The following is a 16,108-nucleotide window of genomic DNA, read 5'->3' as shown; positions in this document are numbered from 1 at the left end:
AAGTTTCACACAGGTTCCATAGGCCTATTTCTATTTTCACGCTGCTGCTCTAGCCCACTACGTCACACGAGATGACTCATTCATTACATGAAATCAAACAGCAGTATAGTACTACACTTTGACATTTTTGTTAAAATGGAAACTTGACTATAATTTATAGGTACCACCTGTTGAATCCAAAAAACGGCTGGGAAAAGAGTCTAATGACAAATCCCAAAGCATTTCTGGTATTTATGAGTCCCATGATATTACTATAATTCACTGTCAGATATTATTCATTGAATTATTATCAAAACAGTCCATTGAAGTTTTTGTTTGTAATCGGATACTTGAAGTATCTAGGCGTAATGAAGTGACCCCCAGACTTGACCTTAGCAACAACAATATCTCTATGCAATAAGCGAGCAGCGTTTTTTGTAAGAAATATTCTTGTTTTATACTCAATACAATCTTTTTCTCATAATAAACGTCTTCTTTCTTTTGTTGATCGTTCAACGGGTTTTCACCATTCCAGACAGCATGCTATCGCTTATATTAGCACACGTTTCTCTGTTGCTTGCCTGATTTCCATTACGTCATCGTATCCTCCCTGGTACAGTACTACGTCATCCTCCCTGGTACAGTACTGCGTCACCGGATCCTCCCTGGTACAGTACTACGTCATCGTATCTTCCCTGGTAGGCCTACTACGTCTCTGTTCTCCCTTGCAATAATCTTTCATTCTACCTAGTCCATGATCTCATCATTATCTCTCTCACGTCATCGTATAACACCTCTCTTGAACTGTGTATTCTCGGTTCTCTTGCTAACACCCTTGTATCTGTTGCTTATAATATGATTCCCTTCTTTCCCGATCCGGTATCTCTTACTTTATCGTATAACTCCTCCCCAACACTGCGTATTCTCTGTTCTTCCTAACATCTTCATCTCTTCCAATATTCTTTCTTCTTCAACTCCGAAAGTCCCTGATGATATTCCTTCTTAAGCAACCACACTGGCAATTACATGAATGAATGAATTACAAAAACATGAGTAACCTGGCAAGGAATAATGAGTTCAACAAGTTATAGCTAAACATGCAACAATACCAACAAAAATAATTATAAACTTAATTATTGTTGAGATTTTAATTTATTAGTTTTGATAAATAAAATGTTGCCAAATTATAAATAAATTTACTGAAAACATCAGCACTGTGAATAAAAGAAAAAAATCATGTCAAAGGTTTGACGACGTTTTCAACCAAAAATTAAACAGCGTAGTCAAGGGCGCTATCGCAACGTCGATTGGACAGCACGCATGCGCTTCCACTCCAGTGCGTGAGAGCGAATATGAATAAGATTTCCCAAAGATATATATATTTTTTTCAATTTTTCAACCATTTTAAAATAACTAATTCCAATATTACAGTAGTAAATCTAATTTTAGAATTTATAAACAAACATGAAAAAGGACTCATGTACCTGATTCCTGTACTGTATCTCCACATATGGCATAATTTGACCAGTATCACTGGTAAATTCTGTAATACAGTATCACATGTGATACATGCCTGTATTAAGGTGGCCTATGATACACATGTGATACATATGTGACACTGTACTACAGAATGTGCCTATGATACTGGGGAAAATATACATACAGTACAAAGAATCGGCTAAACTAGGAATGATTTTCAACATGAAACAATACTGAATATGTACCAGTATATATATCAATAATTATGGTGATTCAAAACTAAGCATTTTATAATAACTATATAACACTATTACAAATATTTGAGCATATGTTGCAAAAATAATAAATTCAATTATAATAGCCATTATATTGACTTTGGATTGACGATTCAATACTGTAAATTAATAACTAATTATTATCTGTCTACATTATCAAACTAGTTTGACACAAAAAGTGCGATGTTCTTAAATATGGTAGTGATATGACGTCATTGCGTCCATATATGGGCACATCGCATTTTTGTTGTCGCATAAAGTTTGATAGTGTAGACAGAGCTTTAGACACAGAGCCTGTGTACATATTTGAGTTAGCAAATTAGTATTGTTGATAGAGATAATATAGAAACAAAATTCTTTTGGTTGGTAATCGTACTGTATATGATATTTAAATACACATATATAAATATAATTTATTTATTCTAACAATATTGTAGTATCACAGTACAAAATAATCCTATATGTATGCATTTTGGAATCGATATACAATTTAAAGACTTCTACAATAATGACAACATTAATTATCCTGTATATATAACCATAATAATTATTTTCCCTACGTTAACATATTACACTCTTCAAACACTATCTGTAGTATATAACCTCTAATCAAAGACCATTCAAATAAACACCAATACTTCAATATGGTACACACAAACCTAATATGATGCAACAATTTGTGGTTTTAAACCCTGGTTCAAAATTTGTATTTAACGAAGGGACTACTACTGTATTGCATAATTTTGCGAAATATATGTTTTCAGTTTTTACAATTTTTCTCAATAATATTAAATTTTCCGAGCAATGTTGTGTTTTGAACATTTTTTAAAACGGTAGATACCTAGTCAGTTTTAGTAATTGTGAATCACTATAGCCGCACCATCATACCGACATCAGCCTGAACAAAACCCTTCATGCCGTATTACATTAATCCAAGGATTAACACCACTAATACACAGTACAGGGATTATCTTAATCCCATTGATACACTTAAACCTAAAAACGGATTAACTAAATCGCCGTAAGTTGTTCACAAATATTATTGCCTCCATATAGACATTTTTACACCACATATTGATACCTCACAGTATCATTCATTTATGCAACTACTGCAGTAATAGATTTGATTTAATTTGTTTAATCTTCAAGGTTCCTAAATCCCTGCTGCATGTTATCTAGTAGTTTGTCGAAATCTGCTTTAATCTTTGCCTCACCATCTTTTACTGGATCCTGTAAGAGAAAAAAATTTTATCAAAATACCGAGTCAACTCTCCCAATACCAGACATCTTCGAAATGGCCTGATATGTCTGCTTTTTCCAGAAATTCTGATATTCTGAATGCATTCTTAATGGAAAAAATGAATTTTAGTTCAAGAAAAATCTGGTTTGGGAGATTCCGGTTTTCAGAGAGTACTGTATACACAAATTCAGATTTGTGTGAGATTGGAATTTATACAACACATTTTTCGTTTGCCTTTTATTGCAACATTTTTATTGTTAAATATTTGTTTAATTTTGTGTGTGTTTTTGTATATTTTTTATGTAAAAGGTATTTACAGTATATCTGTGATCCACTTTACTTTTGAAATCAGTACTGTGATAAATTAAATATTTGTCATGTAAAAGACAGAAATAAATAATTAAGTTTATGAATGAATGAAGTAAACAGCCATAAAGTCAGGGAAAATAGTCAAAATGGGGGAGCGCCAACAAATAATATTTTAATAATTTGTCAAAAAACAGAATAGATCAGAAAGTAGTTCATAATTTCATTTTAGCGGTCAAAAAGAGGAAGCATTTCTGAAAGTGCAGCCCTTTCACCTCTAAAAGCACGGTGTAGTCTATCAATTAAATGAGACATAATGTTAATACCATTTAAGGATTTTCTTAAATACTCAGGAGAAAGCTTCTTCAGCGTCGTTCTTACATTGTCACAGACATGTTAGAACATAACTATTCCATCAAACAGTAAATGGACCGCAACAAATACTTGAAATACTTCTATGAGGTTAGTTGAATTTTATATAGGATAGATAAAATGTTCAAATACATTAAAGATAAATTGTCCTCCTGAAACATTTTTTTTTTCCACGTTTTTTTGTTTTTTTGTTTTTTTCAAATTTCAAATTTGGTTTAAAGATATTGTCCACCTGAAAAAAATATTTGTTTAAATTTGTTGTTGAATAAGCCATTTTGATGTTGCATAATAGTTATTCACCTTGACAAAAAATAATATCGAAAAAAAAAAAATTTTACCCTAAAAAACTGTAATTTAAACCAAAAAAATGTCAAATTGGTTGCCAACCAATGGGTTTTTGGTTGAATTTAACCGTTTTTTTTTGTCTTTTTATAAAGTGAAGAAAATTTGTTTAAATTTTTTTTGCTGCGGAAGTGATTAACTTTATTAAAACTACAAATGGCCTATTCAAAATCTAATCTTTAGCTTTCATTTTTTTGGGGACAATACCTCTTTAATGATTTAAATTAAAGCTTCTATTATTGCATCACCAAAGATGAATACAAACAAGACCAGTATAACAGTCAGTATAACAGTCAGTATAACAGTCAGTATAACAGTCAGTATAACAGTCTCCTATATGTATATACATAGCATCCAATAGTCTCCTTAATAAAAAGTATGTATATACAGTCAGTATAGTAAAACATATGCTTTTCTATCACCTCCACACACAAATTCTAATTTTAACAAAATATTTGTAAAAGTATAATAAGTTCACGAGGCAGTTACTGCAGTAACTTTATTATAATAGTTTGACCTGTTTGGTTGGTCCCTAATAATTTAAATTTTAGATTGGAAAAAAGACCATTTTTAAAGTTACGGCATCTATGTTAAATTTAGAGGTTTAATAAGACAGTGTTGGGATTATGCCAAAATGATTCTACTGCAGTTACTGCAGTAACTACATTTTCATACACACTGTTTATTTCAGCGACTGTTGGTTGTTACTTTGCAAGTCTATCATGAGGTGTACCTTGTATATTTGTAGTGTCATGTTCTATATTTTTTTATATATTTATACTGCAATTCATTTGTTTGTTTGAGCAATGGATTTTTGAAAGGACCAATAAATCTCAGACAAACTAAGTGACTAGAGTAGAGCAATGTTGACATGACCTTCATATTTTGATTAAACATTTTATATCCTGTAGGTTTTGGTATTCCTTTGGAAGGTTGTATATACAGTAAGTATATCAGTTCATGTATATTATCAGAATTACATTAGTTACAAAAAAGATGCTGTTTGCTGTCCCAACAAGATGGTCTATTGAATTACAGTGCATCAATTACAAAAGACAGTGGGTATCGTGATCCATGGATTAAATCTCTATTAGGGCACGCTATTACACGCATATTAAAGACGTGTTCAAATTTAGTGTGTTGTATAAACACAGACTTAAGCCCCTTTCACACAGAGCTGTAAGACGGTAATATTGCGGTAATTCGCGAACGCCGGCTTATGTGTGAAAGGGTAAAAACCCCTTAATGCCGGCTTCCGTTAGACCGCCTCTGGACCTAGTAAAATTGCGGTAATATTACCGTCACGGTCGTAAGCCTGATGTGTGTGAAAAGAGTCCACGATATAACGCCTGCTTACGCAGTGAAGCAAGGATAAATTCGGGACATTTTCCTTGATTGAGAAAGACTGTGGCAATTACTTACCATTACCAAATTATTAGATTATATCCATATATACATATATTTTTAGGTTAGTTTGTAAATAATACAATGGAAGAATACGGCCAATAATAATAAAAATATAACAGATGTTGGTCCAAAGATTATTTAACTTGCTGTAACGTACGTAAGCCTAGGCCCTAGTTAGCATAGTTCTAGCAGGAACATCCTCCGGTGCGCACTCCCGGTGCTAGCTCATAACAGCTTCTGATAATTAAATTCGCGTCTATTTGTAGGCCTAATAGATTTTGTTTCTGTAGAATGGCCATCACGATCGGGCAGTTATTAGCACGGAGTGGTGTTGGGCAAAAATATAGGTTTTATGCATCGTAAATAAAAATCAATAAAACTAAACGACGGACACACAAAACAACATCAGCAAACATGATGTGCGCGCAATATTACCTTCTGTGTGAATGGGTTTAGACCGGCAATAACGCCGGCTTGCTTACCGCAATATTGCCGAAGTTCTGTGTGAAAAGGCCTTTAGATCAGGCAAGCCAAATCCATTACACAATCCCAAAAAAATCTTAATGAACACCTTAAAGATATATTGTCCCCTTGAAAAAATAATTTTTTTTACATTTTTTTGTTGAATATGCCATTTTAATGTCATATAATAGTTATCCACTTTGACCAAAAATTGCATCTGAACAAACATTATTTACCTGAAAAATTTAAAGCAAAACATATTCAAATTGGCAGCCAGCCAACGGGTTTTTGGTTGAATTTAATCGTTTATTTTGTCATTTTATAACTGAAAACATTATTTTTTCAGGTTTTTTTTTCTACAGAAATGATTAACTTTGTTAAAACTACAAAATGGCCTACCGTACTGTATTCAAAGTCTGATTTCATAATCTTTATTTTTCATGTTTTTTGGGGGACAATACTTTAACTTAATTGGCTATTTATTGCTGAATAGGTTTTTGACTCTAGCTCTACAGTAGAAGAGGATCACATATGAATGTAGTATTAGATATGAGTATAATATAAACAATATTTGTGCAGTGATATTATCATTCAAGCCAATCTCACAAATTATTGCTAATGCACAAAGATGAAACTATGCTAAATTGTGAATATTATATATAAACATTATTAATATGTCTATGCTTCAGATGGATTCAGAAGAATAATTCATTTTAAATTCCTTATTTAACTTAAACTAAAAAAAAATGGAAAATATTCAAATGTTTGTACTGTTAAATTTTATTAATTTTTACTGTATTTGATGAAATCGAATTAAGGATATAATGAATTTTGCAATAACAAAGACAGCCTGATGCGGGTCTTGAATTTGTACGTGACAAATCATATGTATTTAATTCGCTCAAAAAAATTTACATATTTAATCTATTAAATAATTTTTTGTTTATGGGCCTTTAATTTGACAATGGACCAATACATTAGGTTCATGATTTGACATCATCATAAAGTATACAAACATTTGGGATCATGTCAAAATCATTCTATTGCAGTTACTGCAGTACCTACACTTTTTTACTGTAATAAATTTACATATTTAATAGATTAAATAATTTTGTTTGTTTACAGTATGGCCCTTTAATTTTACCATGGACCTATAAATTAGGTTCATGGTTTTATATCATAAAGTATACACAAAAACTTGGGATCATATCAAAATCATTCTACTGCAGTTACTGCATTAACTACAGTACAAATCAGATTTGAATAGGCCATTTTGTACTAATAACAAAGTTAATCACTTGCATAAAAAAACCTGAACAAACATATGTATGTTATAAAATAACAAAATAAACAGATAAATTCAACCAAAAACCCATTGGCTGGAAGCCAATTTGACTACAGTATTTTTTTTTACTTTAAATTACAGTTTTTCAGGAAAATAATTATTTTTTTCGATCCAATTTGTGGTCAAAGTGAATAACTATTATGTGACATTAAAATGGCATATTCAACAAAAATTTAAAAAAAATTATTTTTTTTCAGGAGAAAAAATTTTAAATTTGTAAAAAAAAAACTGTTGCTACTATTACAGTATTATTATTAAAACAAAATTGAATGCAATAAAGGATTTAAATTTCAATCTAACATAATGGAAACAAATGAGGAAATTGTATACATAAATCAAACCTGTTATTATCATCAGAGAAATAAATTTTAAATTAATACATTTAAAAGCTTGTATGTAACACTGCAGTGATCAGATATTATTAATTATACATTGCATGATGTAATAATTACAGAAAAACTACTTTATTTTGTCCCTCATGAATTTATTTGTGATGCAGATATATAACACCATTATTTAAATCTACCATTTCAACATTTTAATTGCTAATGGAAGAAAAAGGTGTTAATTTTTGTCTATACGTGTGTTTATGAAATGAAAATTAGGTTTTGAAATGTATAATATTGATGCACTGTGATAGTGCATTACAGGGTTCAAGAAAACTGACACATTTTTTAATCGCTATCATTTTCACAGTGATGGTAGTAATAATAATAATATTTATTGGTTACTCTCCTTTAAAACGGAGGAACACTCTTGTAACAGGAGGTTCGACCCATACAAAATGTTTACAAAATAAAGTCATACAGTTATTACAATTAATATATATATACAGGTACAAAAAGTTAATAATGGTTCACAATTACATAATATCAAGCAGCAAAAATTCTACTGACTTATTAACAGCAGTAAAAAAGAGAGAGAAAAAAAAATCATATTAAGGGGTAGAAATCTTTTTCAATATTTCAGTCCTATGTGACATAGCTTTATTTAAAAATTTTTACTTTGTCAAAAATTGATTTATCTTGGTACAAGTTATACATGTCGTCTAGTATAGTGATGCTTAAATTCTGTTGAATCATTAATAAAAGTGTCCCAATAATATTCACTAATTGTACACAAGTCAATTTTCAATTTATTAGAAGTATGCACTTTAGGAATACCTTTTTGACTATTAGCCAAATATACTATAGTAGTAGGTATTTCCAGTGATACTAGTATATGTTAGGAATACTTTACATACATCTTTGACCAATGGTCAAGGAGGTATTTCCACAGTAATATATGTACTTTAGGAATACCTATTTGACCAATGGCCAAAGAGGTATTTTAAATAAATAACAATTTACTTACCTTAAATTTCATACTACTTAGTTGATACATAATATCGGACATACTGTCTCTTATAATCGCCCATGTGATTTTGTTTTCGCTCTGAGCCGTTGACTCGACAGCGCGTCTTGCTAAATCGTAAAAGGAGATTATGTTTTGCATCATTCCAACCGTTTTGTAGAATGGACAATATCTGAAATAAATAAATTAAAAAAATTGTTTTAGATTTTTTGTAACTCGCCATTTACTATAGGATGGCTAAACTATTTTTTATTTATCATGCTTTTAAACCAAGTCTCATTTGAGGCTTAGGGAGTGGAGAGTCGCGAGTTACAACCCTGGCACTAGGTCAGGATTGAACCCCCAGACCTTAGGATTGGAAGGCAAGCATCATTCCAACCGTTTTGTAGAATGGACAATATCTGAAATAAATAAATTCAAAAAATTGTTTTAGATTTTTTGTAACTCGCCATTTACTACAGGATGGCTAAACTATTTTTTATTTATCATGCTTTTAAACCAAGTCTCATTTGAGGCTTAGGGAGTGGAGTTGAAAAGAGTCGCGAGTTACAACCATGGCACTAGGTCAGGATTGAACCCCCAGACCTTAGGATTGGAAGGCAAGCATGTTAACCAACTAGCTCAGCTGCACTATAATATATTTTCGAAAGTGTCCCCTTTATGGGGTGTTTCAAAGTAGAGTGTTCTACTGTATTACCCTAACCCTATATTTGAATATGGGTGTCCGTATATGGAGATAGGTGTTTATTGTTCTAGTGACAAAGTCTAAACTTTTAACACACAAGATATTCCCTATAAAAATAGATGATGTATCACAGTCACTATTGCATAATAAACACAAGATACCAGAGAGTTTTATGTGGTGATTGTTAATGCAGGGAGCTGTAACATTTTATTTTACAACTCCCTGGTTGTTAGAATGTTAGATGATGTGAATAATGTTAGATGATGTGATTAATGTTAGAATGTTAGATGATATGCTTAATGTTAGATGATGTGATTAATGTTAGAATGTTAAATGATATGCTTAATGTTAGATGATGTGATTAATGTTATAATGTTAAATGATATGCTTAATGTTAGATGATGTGATTAATGTTAGAATGTTAAATGATATGCTTAATGTTAGATGGTGTGATTAATGTTAGAATGTTAGATGCTGTTAATAATGTTAGATGGTGTGATTAATGTTAGATGATGTGATAATTGTTAGATGATGTGATAGTAATGTTTAAAGTATATTCAAGGCTCATTCACCCTGTACAGTTTATATTGCAGCACTATAATACTGTTACACATAATGTTTACACTCATGCTAGCCCTATTCACACTGGCTGTATTGCAGCATTATCATTTTAAACATAATATTACTTTAATCCCCATTCACACTGGATAAATTTTCCAGCACTATTTTAAATTTAAACATAATAGTGTCTGAAAACCCCATTCGCACTGTATTGCAGTGCCACTATAATAAAAAATAAAAACTGGTAATAATATTCTTAAACGTCATTCACACTGTTCCAAAGGAGAGGTCCCACTGTAAAATATTTTAAATAATTTGCGTGAATAAAAATGATATTTGTAGGTTATACGCCTCTATTAATTATATTTGTTTCAAATTTCTAGGCAAAAATATTAACTAGTATGTTATACAGCGATACTAATATATCCATCTATTTGTTATTTTAACATTACTATATGTTGCCTTTAATAAATTTGCTTTTGTTCAGTATTCGGTTACTCATTTAGCCAATTAGGAATTTAAATACACAGAAAGCAGTTTCTGGAGAAAAAAAACGTTTAACTTAACTATTTTTTATTTATCATGCTTTTAAACCAAGTCTCATTTGAGGCTTAGGGAGTGGAGAGTCGCGAGTTACAACCCTGGCACTAGGTCAGGATTGAACCCCCAGACCTTAGGATTGGAAGGCAAGCATCATTCCAACCGTTTTGTAGAATGGACAATATCTGAAATAAATAAATTTAAAAAATTGTTTTAGATTTTTTGTAACTCGCCATTTACTACAGGATGGCTAAACTATTTTTTATTTATCATGCTTTTAAACCAAGTCTCATTTGAGGCTTAGGGAGTGGAGTTGAAAAGAGTCGCGAGTTACAACCCTGGCACTAGGTCAGGATTGAACCCCCAGACCTTAGGATTGGAAGGCAAGCATCATTCCAACCGTTTTGTAGAATGGACAATATCTGAAATAAATAAATTTAAAAAATTGTTTTAGATTTTTTGTAACTCGCCATTTACTACAGGATGGCTAAACTATTTTTTATTTATCATGCTTTTAAACCAAGTCTCATTTGAGGCTTAGGGAGTGGAGTTGAAAAGAGAGGTCCCACTGTAAAATATTTTAAATAATTTGCGTGAATAAAAATGATATTTGTAGGTTATACGCCTCTATTAATTATATTTGTTTCAAATTTCTAGGCAAAAATATTAACTAGTATGTTATACAGCGATACTAATATATCCATCTATTTGTTATTTTAACATTACTATATGTTGCCTTTAATAAATTTGCTTTTGTTCAGTATTCGGTTACTCATTTAGCCAATTAGGAATTTAAATACACAGAAAGCAGTTTCTGGAGAAAAAAAACGTTTAACTTAACTATTTTTTATTTATCATGCTTTTAAACCAAGTCTCATTTGAGGCTTAGGGAGTGGAGAGTCGCGAGTTACAACCCTGGCACTAGGTCAGGATTGAACCCCCAGACCTTAGGATTGGAAGGCAAGCATCATTCCAACCGTTTTGTAGAATGGACAATATCTGAAATAAATAAATTTAAAAAATTGTTTTAGATTTTTTGTAACTCGCCATTTACTACAGGATGGCTAAACTATTTTTTATTTATCATGCTTTTAAACCAAGTCTCATTTGAGGCTTAGGGAGTGGAGTTGAAAAGAGTCGCGAGTTACAACCCTGGCACTAGGTCAGGATTGAACCCCCAGACCTTAGGATTGGAAGGCAAGCATCATTCCAACCGTTTTGTAGAATGGACAATATCTGAAATAAATAAATTTAAAAAATTGTTTTAGATTTTTTGTAACTCGCCATTTACTACAGGATGGCTAAACTATTTTTTATTTATCATGCTTTTAAACCAAGTCTCATTTGAGGCTTAGGGAGTGGAGTTGAAAAGAGTCGCGAGTTACAACCCTGGCACTAGGTCAGGATTGAACCCCCAGACCTTAGGATTGGAAGGCAAGCATGTTAACCAACTAGCTCAGCTGCACTATAATATATTTTCGAAAGTGTCCCCTTTATGGGTGTTTCAAAGTAGAGTGTTCTACTGTATTACCCTAACCCTATATTTGAATATGGGTGTCCGTATATGGAGATGTACTAAAAAAAAAGATAACGAAAATCATCTCTAGCATATAAAAACTGTGTAGGCTTTTCCACAAGCGGAGATACCCCTATTACAATGATCACATGGGTTCAATTCACTACAAACTAATAATAGTCTATTGTGACATTTGTGGGAACAGAATTTTATTAAGAATGGCACTGGTTAATTACCTTTAAATAGTATTATGAGACTTTTTAAACTAAGATAATCCTAATGCATTCAGCCTTGCACTGCTTTCATAATCTGTTGATGTGTGTACAATTTCCAATGCGTAAATATAGAGTGAAAGATAGGTGTTTGTGACAAAGTCTAAACTTTTAACACACAAGATATTCCCTATAAAAATAGATGATGTATCACAGTCACTATTGCATAATAAACACAAGATATCAGAGAGTTTTATGTGGTGATTGTTAATGCAGGGAGCTGTAACATTTTATTTTACAACTCCCTGGTTGTTAGAATGTTAGATGATGTGAATAATGTTAGATGATGTGATTAATGTTAGAATGTTAGATGATATGCTTAATGTTAGATGATGTGATTAATGTTAGAATGTTAAATGATATGCTTAATGTTAGATGATGTGATTAATGTTATAATGTTAAATGATATGCTTAATGTTAGATGATGTGCTTAATGTTAGATGATGTGATTAATGTTAGAATGTTAAATGATATGCTTAATGTTAGATGGTGTGATTAATGTTAGAATGTTAGATGCTGTTAATAATGTTAGATGGTGTGATTAATGTTAGATGATGTGATAATTGTTAGATGATGTGATAGTAATGTTTAAAGTATATTCAAGGCTCATTCACCCTGTACAGTTTATATTGCAGCACTATAATACTGTTACACATAATGTTTACACTCATGCTAGCCCTATTCACACTGGCTGTATTGCAGCATTATCATTTTAAACATAATATTACTTTAATCCCCATTCACACTGGATAAATTTTCCAGCACTATTTTAAATTTAAACATAATAGTGTCTGAAAACCTCATTCGCACTGTATTGCAGTGCCACTATAATAAAAAATAAAAACTGGTAATAATATTCTTAAACGTCATTCACACTGTTCCAAAGGAGAGGTCCCACTGTAAAATATTTTAAATAACTTGCGTGAATAAAAATGATATTTGTAGGTTATACGCCTCTATTAATTATATTTGTTTCAAATTTCTAGGCAAAAATATTAACTAGTATGTTATACAGCGATACTAATATATCCATCTATTTGTTATTTTAACATTACTATATGTTGCCTTTAATAAATTTGCTTTTGTTCAGTATTCGGTTACTCATTTAGCCAATTAGGAATTTAAATACACAGAAAGCAGTTTCTGGAGAAAAAAAACGTTTAACTTTTGTACGAGATGAAACCCTAATATAAATTGACAATATGACAATGCTGGAAGGCGTTTTACGTATAAAAAATGTAAAATACATTATTTTGTATAATAGATGTTGTATGAAATTCAGCTAAAAGCGATCTTTGATAAAACCCAATATCAAATAATATATTCAAAATGCCACATTCGGAGTAAAATATATATTTGCATAATACTTTTTTTCATTCTTCATTGATATATCGAGATTGTTTTAATTTCTTTAGCGGCTGACTTACATACGGTTGACGTATTCAAATGTCAAATGGAAAAGAAAATGTTATTCTTTAATTCTCAATCGTACTAGACTTAATTTGGACAAATTAACTGAATCAACAGCTAAATTACCAAGAAAAGTCAAATTCGAACGCTGGCTGCAATACCTTCAGGCTTAAATTAACCAATATCAACAATTAATGTTACTGAACAGGGACTGCCCAGTAGAGGCTGCTTAACATGGTCTCGTAAAATAACCACACTGCCCAAAAAATGTAATCCGAACATAAGACTCCGATAAACTCAATGAGTTAATGACCTTGCGCTTCAAGATACAAATTGTATTCATTCGTTTTTGACTTCATTTGATTGATGGAAGATTGATCAGTACAAGTACACATTTAGGTAAGGATCAGTGACGTCACGACTATGAGGGCTCACCGGCTAAACTAAGGTGCCTCGAAGCTTACAAGGGGCCCTGCGCAGTGTCCTGAGGCTTTAAAATATGTCCAAAATTGCTGAAAACTTCCAGGCCTTCAGGGTTGTGGGCCACTTAGGGTCTTTGAACCAGGACTCTCAGGCCTCTGTGTTACGCCGCTAGTGAGGATCAGTTATTGGTGGGGTCTGTTTGCTTTCATTATTATACTGGCTAAATGCTCAACAATTAGGTTCTCTAGTTACCCCTTCCACCAATATTTTACAATTCAGCAAAGTGGACAACATCTCCAGCTTACAAATTGCCTACAGTATATGCTGCTCTTTTGTGCCAGCTGCCATCTTAATCACAACTTTGACTTTTGATATCAGTATTTTATGTTTTTACCGATTTTAATAAACTTTTTCCAACGATTTATTATGTATTGTAAATTGTAAGCAATAAATTTCCTTATTGTGTGATCAATAAAATGCGCTTTGACACAAGAGCCAATTTTTTAAAGTGTTTTTTGTTTAAACATTTAGCGATATGTTATTAGTGCAGGTAAACCTCCTCCTCTCCTATTTATAAAACCTTCATAAATATTGCTTTATTTAATATTCAAAAAGCATACACACATTATTTCTGAGAATAAATCTATAATTCAAAAGGACAGTATAACCAGCTTTTCCTGTCACAAAATGCAGACTAACTTTGATTGATTGAACAATTAAAAATTGTTCATGTATTTTTTTCTCTCGATTTTGAAGTTAAAATAAACAGGATAAATTGGCTTTATCAAGTTTTCCTGCATTTTAATTCGGAACAAAAGTACAGTTATGTTTTAATTTTTTTTTTTTTTACTTTTTTTCTCAGAAAGAATTTAAATTTTTAAATTTTTTTAAATACCTGTATTAGCCACACAGTACAAAGTAACAAATATTTTTGTTTTAAATATGGTATTGTCAATATCACTGATTGTCTCATGTTTATAGTCTCCATAAGTGTCATGTATGCATACACATGTTTATAATAAAGTTACAAAGAAATAAAAATAGAAAATGGACAGAACTTTTGTATATATAATCTCATGTATACTTCTACGTGTGTTAACTAGTATCAGTATAGCCATAATAATGTGTTGTTTTGTAAACTATAGTAATCAATAATATAATAATGTCTACAGTCTACATCCAATAAATCCCAAAACATAATCCACATGTATTTTAAGAGGCACTATATGTCAACAAATAATTATTAGTCCTCTCTCCATGACGGTTGTCCCATAATGCTTTGTATTATTTTTATTGTATTTATATGTTTCATATGGACAGTTTGTCTGAAATAAAGTTGAATTGAATTGAATAACAATCACTTAATGACTACAAAACTACAAAATGAATTTGTTGAACTTTTAATTTGTGCAATAAACTCTAACTAGTTTGGACAAAAAAGTGTGATGTGCCCAAATATAGTAGTGATATGTCCAAATATGGTAGTAATAATATGGGCACATCACATTTTTTTTGTCACATAAAGTTTGGTAGTGTAGACAGAGCTTTAAGCCAAATACTTTTGAAATATTTTGTAGCCTTGTAGATTACCAATGTGGACATAAGTTAAAGTGAACCAGCATTACATTGACAACTTACCTATCATAAGGCGTGAACATAAGTTAAAGTGAACCAGCATGACAACTTACCTATCATAAGGTGTGAAACCATTTTGTTGCAAGAAGTCATCCTTGAGCAGTTTAGCCACTTCAAGTGTAATTTTATCGGACTCGGCGAGAGAGCCCTTTCCAACTAATTGTACGATCTCTGATAAGTCTTCTTCCTCTTGTAAAATTTCTTTCACCTGATGGAAAAAAGGTGTTTTTAATTTCGACACAATTTCTAAATATTAAAAATATTATTAAATTTTTTATAAAACATTAGAAGCAAAATTAATAGTACTTGTAACATATTAAAGCAATTTATCTACGATTAAATGAATAAATGTTCAGCACAACCTGGAAATTATTGTCACTAAAAAACATAAATTTGAATTGATTGTTGCAATTTTGTTCATTAATTCATTCATTCATCAGTGGAAAATTACTTTCATTTATTGTCATTTGCATATAAAAAAATATACATAGAAATTATGTTTGCTT

General features: G+C 31.3%; 1 protein-coding gene across 1 annotated transcript in view; it reads right to left on the bottom strand.

The window, feature by feature from the left end:
- Window positions 1-16,108, bottom strand: part of LOC140056132 (V-type proton ATPase catalytic subunit A) — a 29,119-nt gene continuing 13,011 nt past the window's right edge. Inside the window, exons 12-14 of the mRNA XM_072101393.1 lie at window positions 15,656-15,810; window positions 8,561-8,732; window positions 1-2,963 (exon numbers count right to left, since the gene is read on the bottom strand). Coding sequence (XP_071957494.1) covers window positions 2,871-2,963; window positions 8,561-8,732; window positions 15,656-15,810 — 420 coding nt within the window. The 3' untranslated portion in view covers window positions 1-2,870. The remainder of the gene's footprint in view (window positions 2,964-8,560; window positions 8,733-15,655; window positions 15,811-16,108) is intronic.

The sequence above is a fragment of the Antedon mediterranea genome, chromosome 8, assembly GCF_964355755.1.
Source record: "Antedon mediterranea chromosome 8, ecAntMedi1.1, whole genome shotgun sequence".
In the NCBI taxonomy this organism is placed as follows: domain Eukaryota; kingdom Metazoa; phylum Echinodermata; class Crinoidea; order Comatulida; family Antedonidae; genus Antedon; species Antedon mediterranea.
Note: the sequence above shows the minus strand (reverse complement) of the source record. Positions and strands in the feature narration are given on the sequence as shown.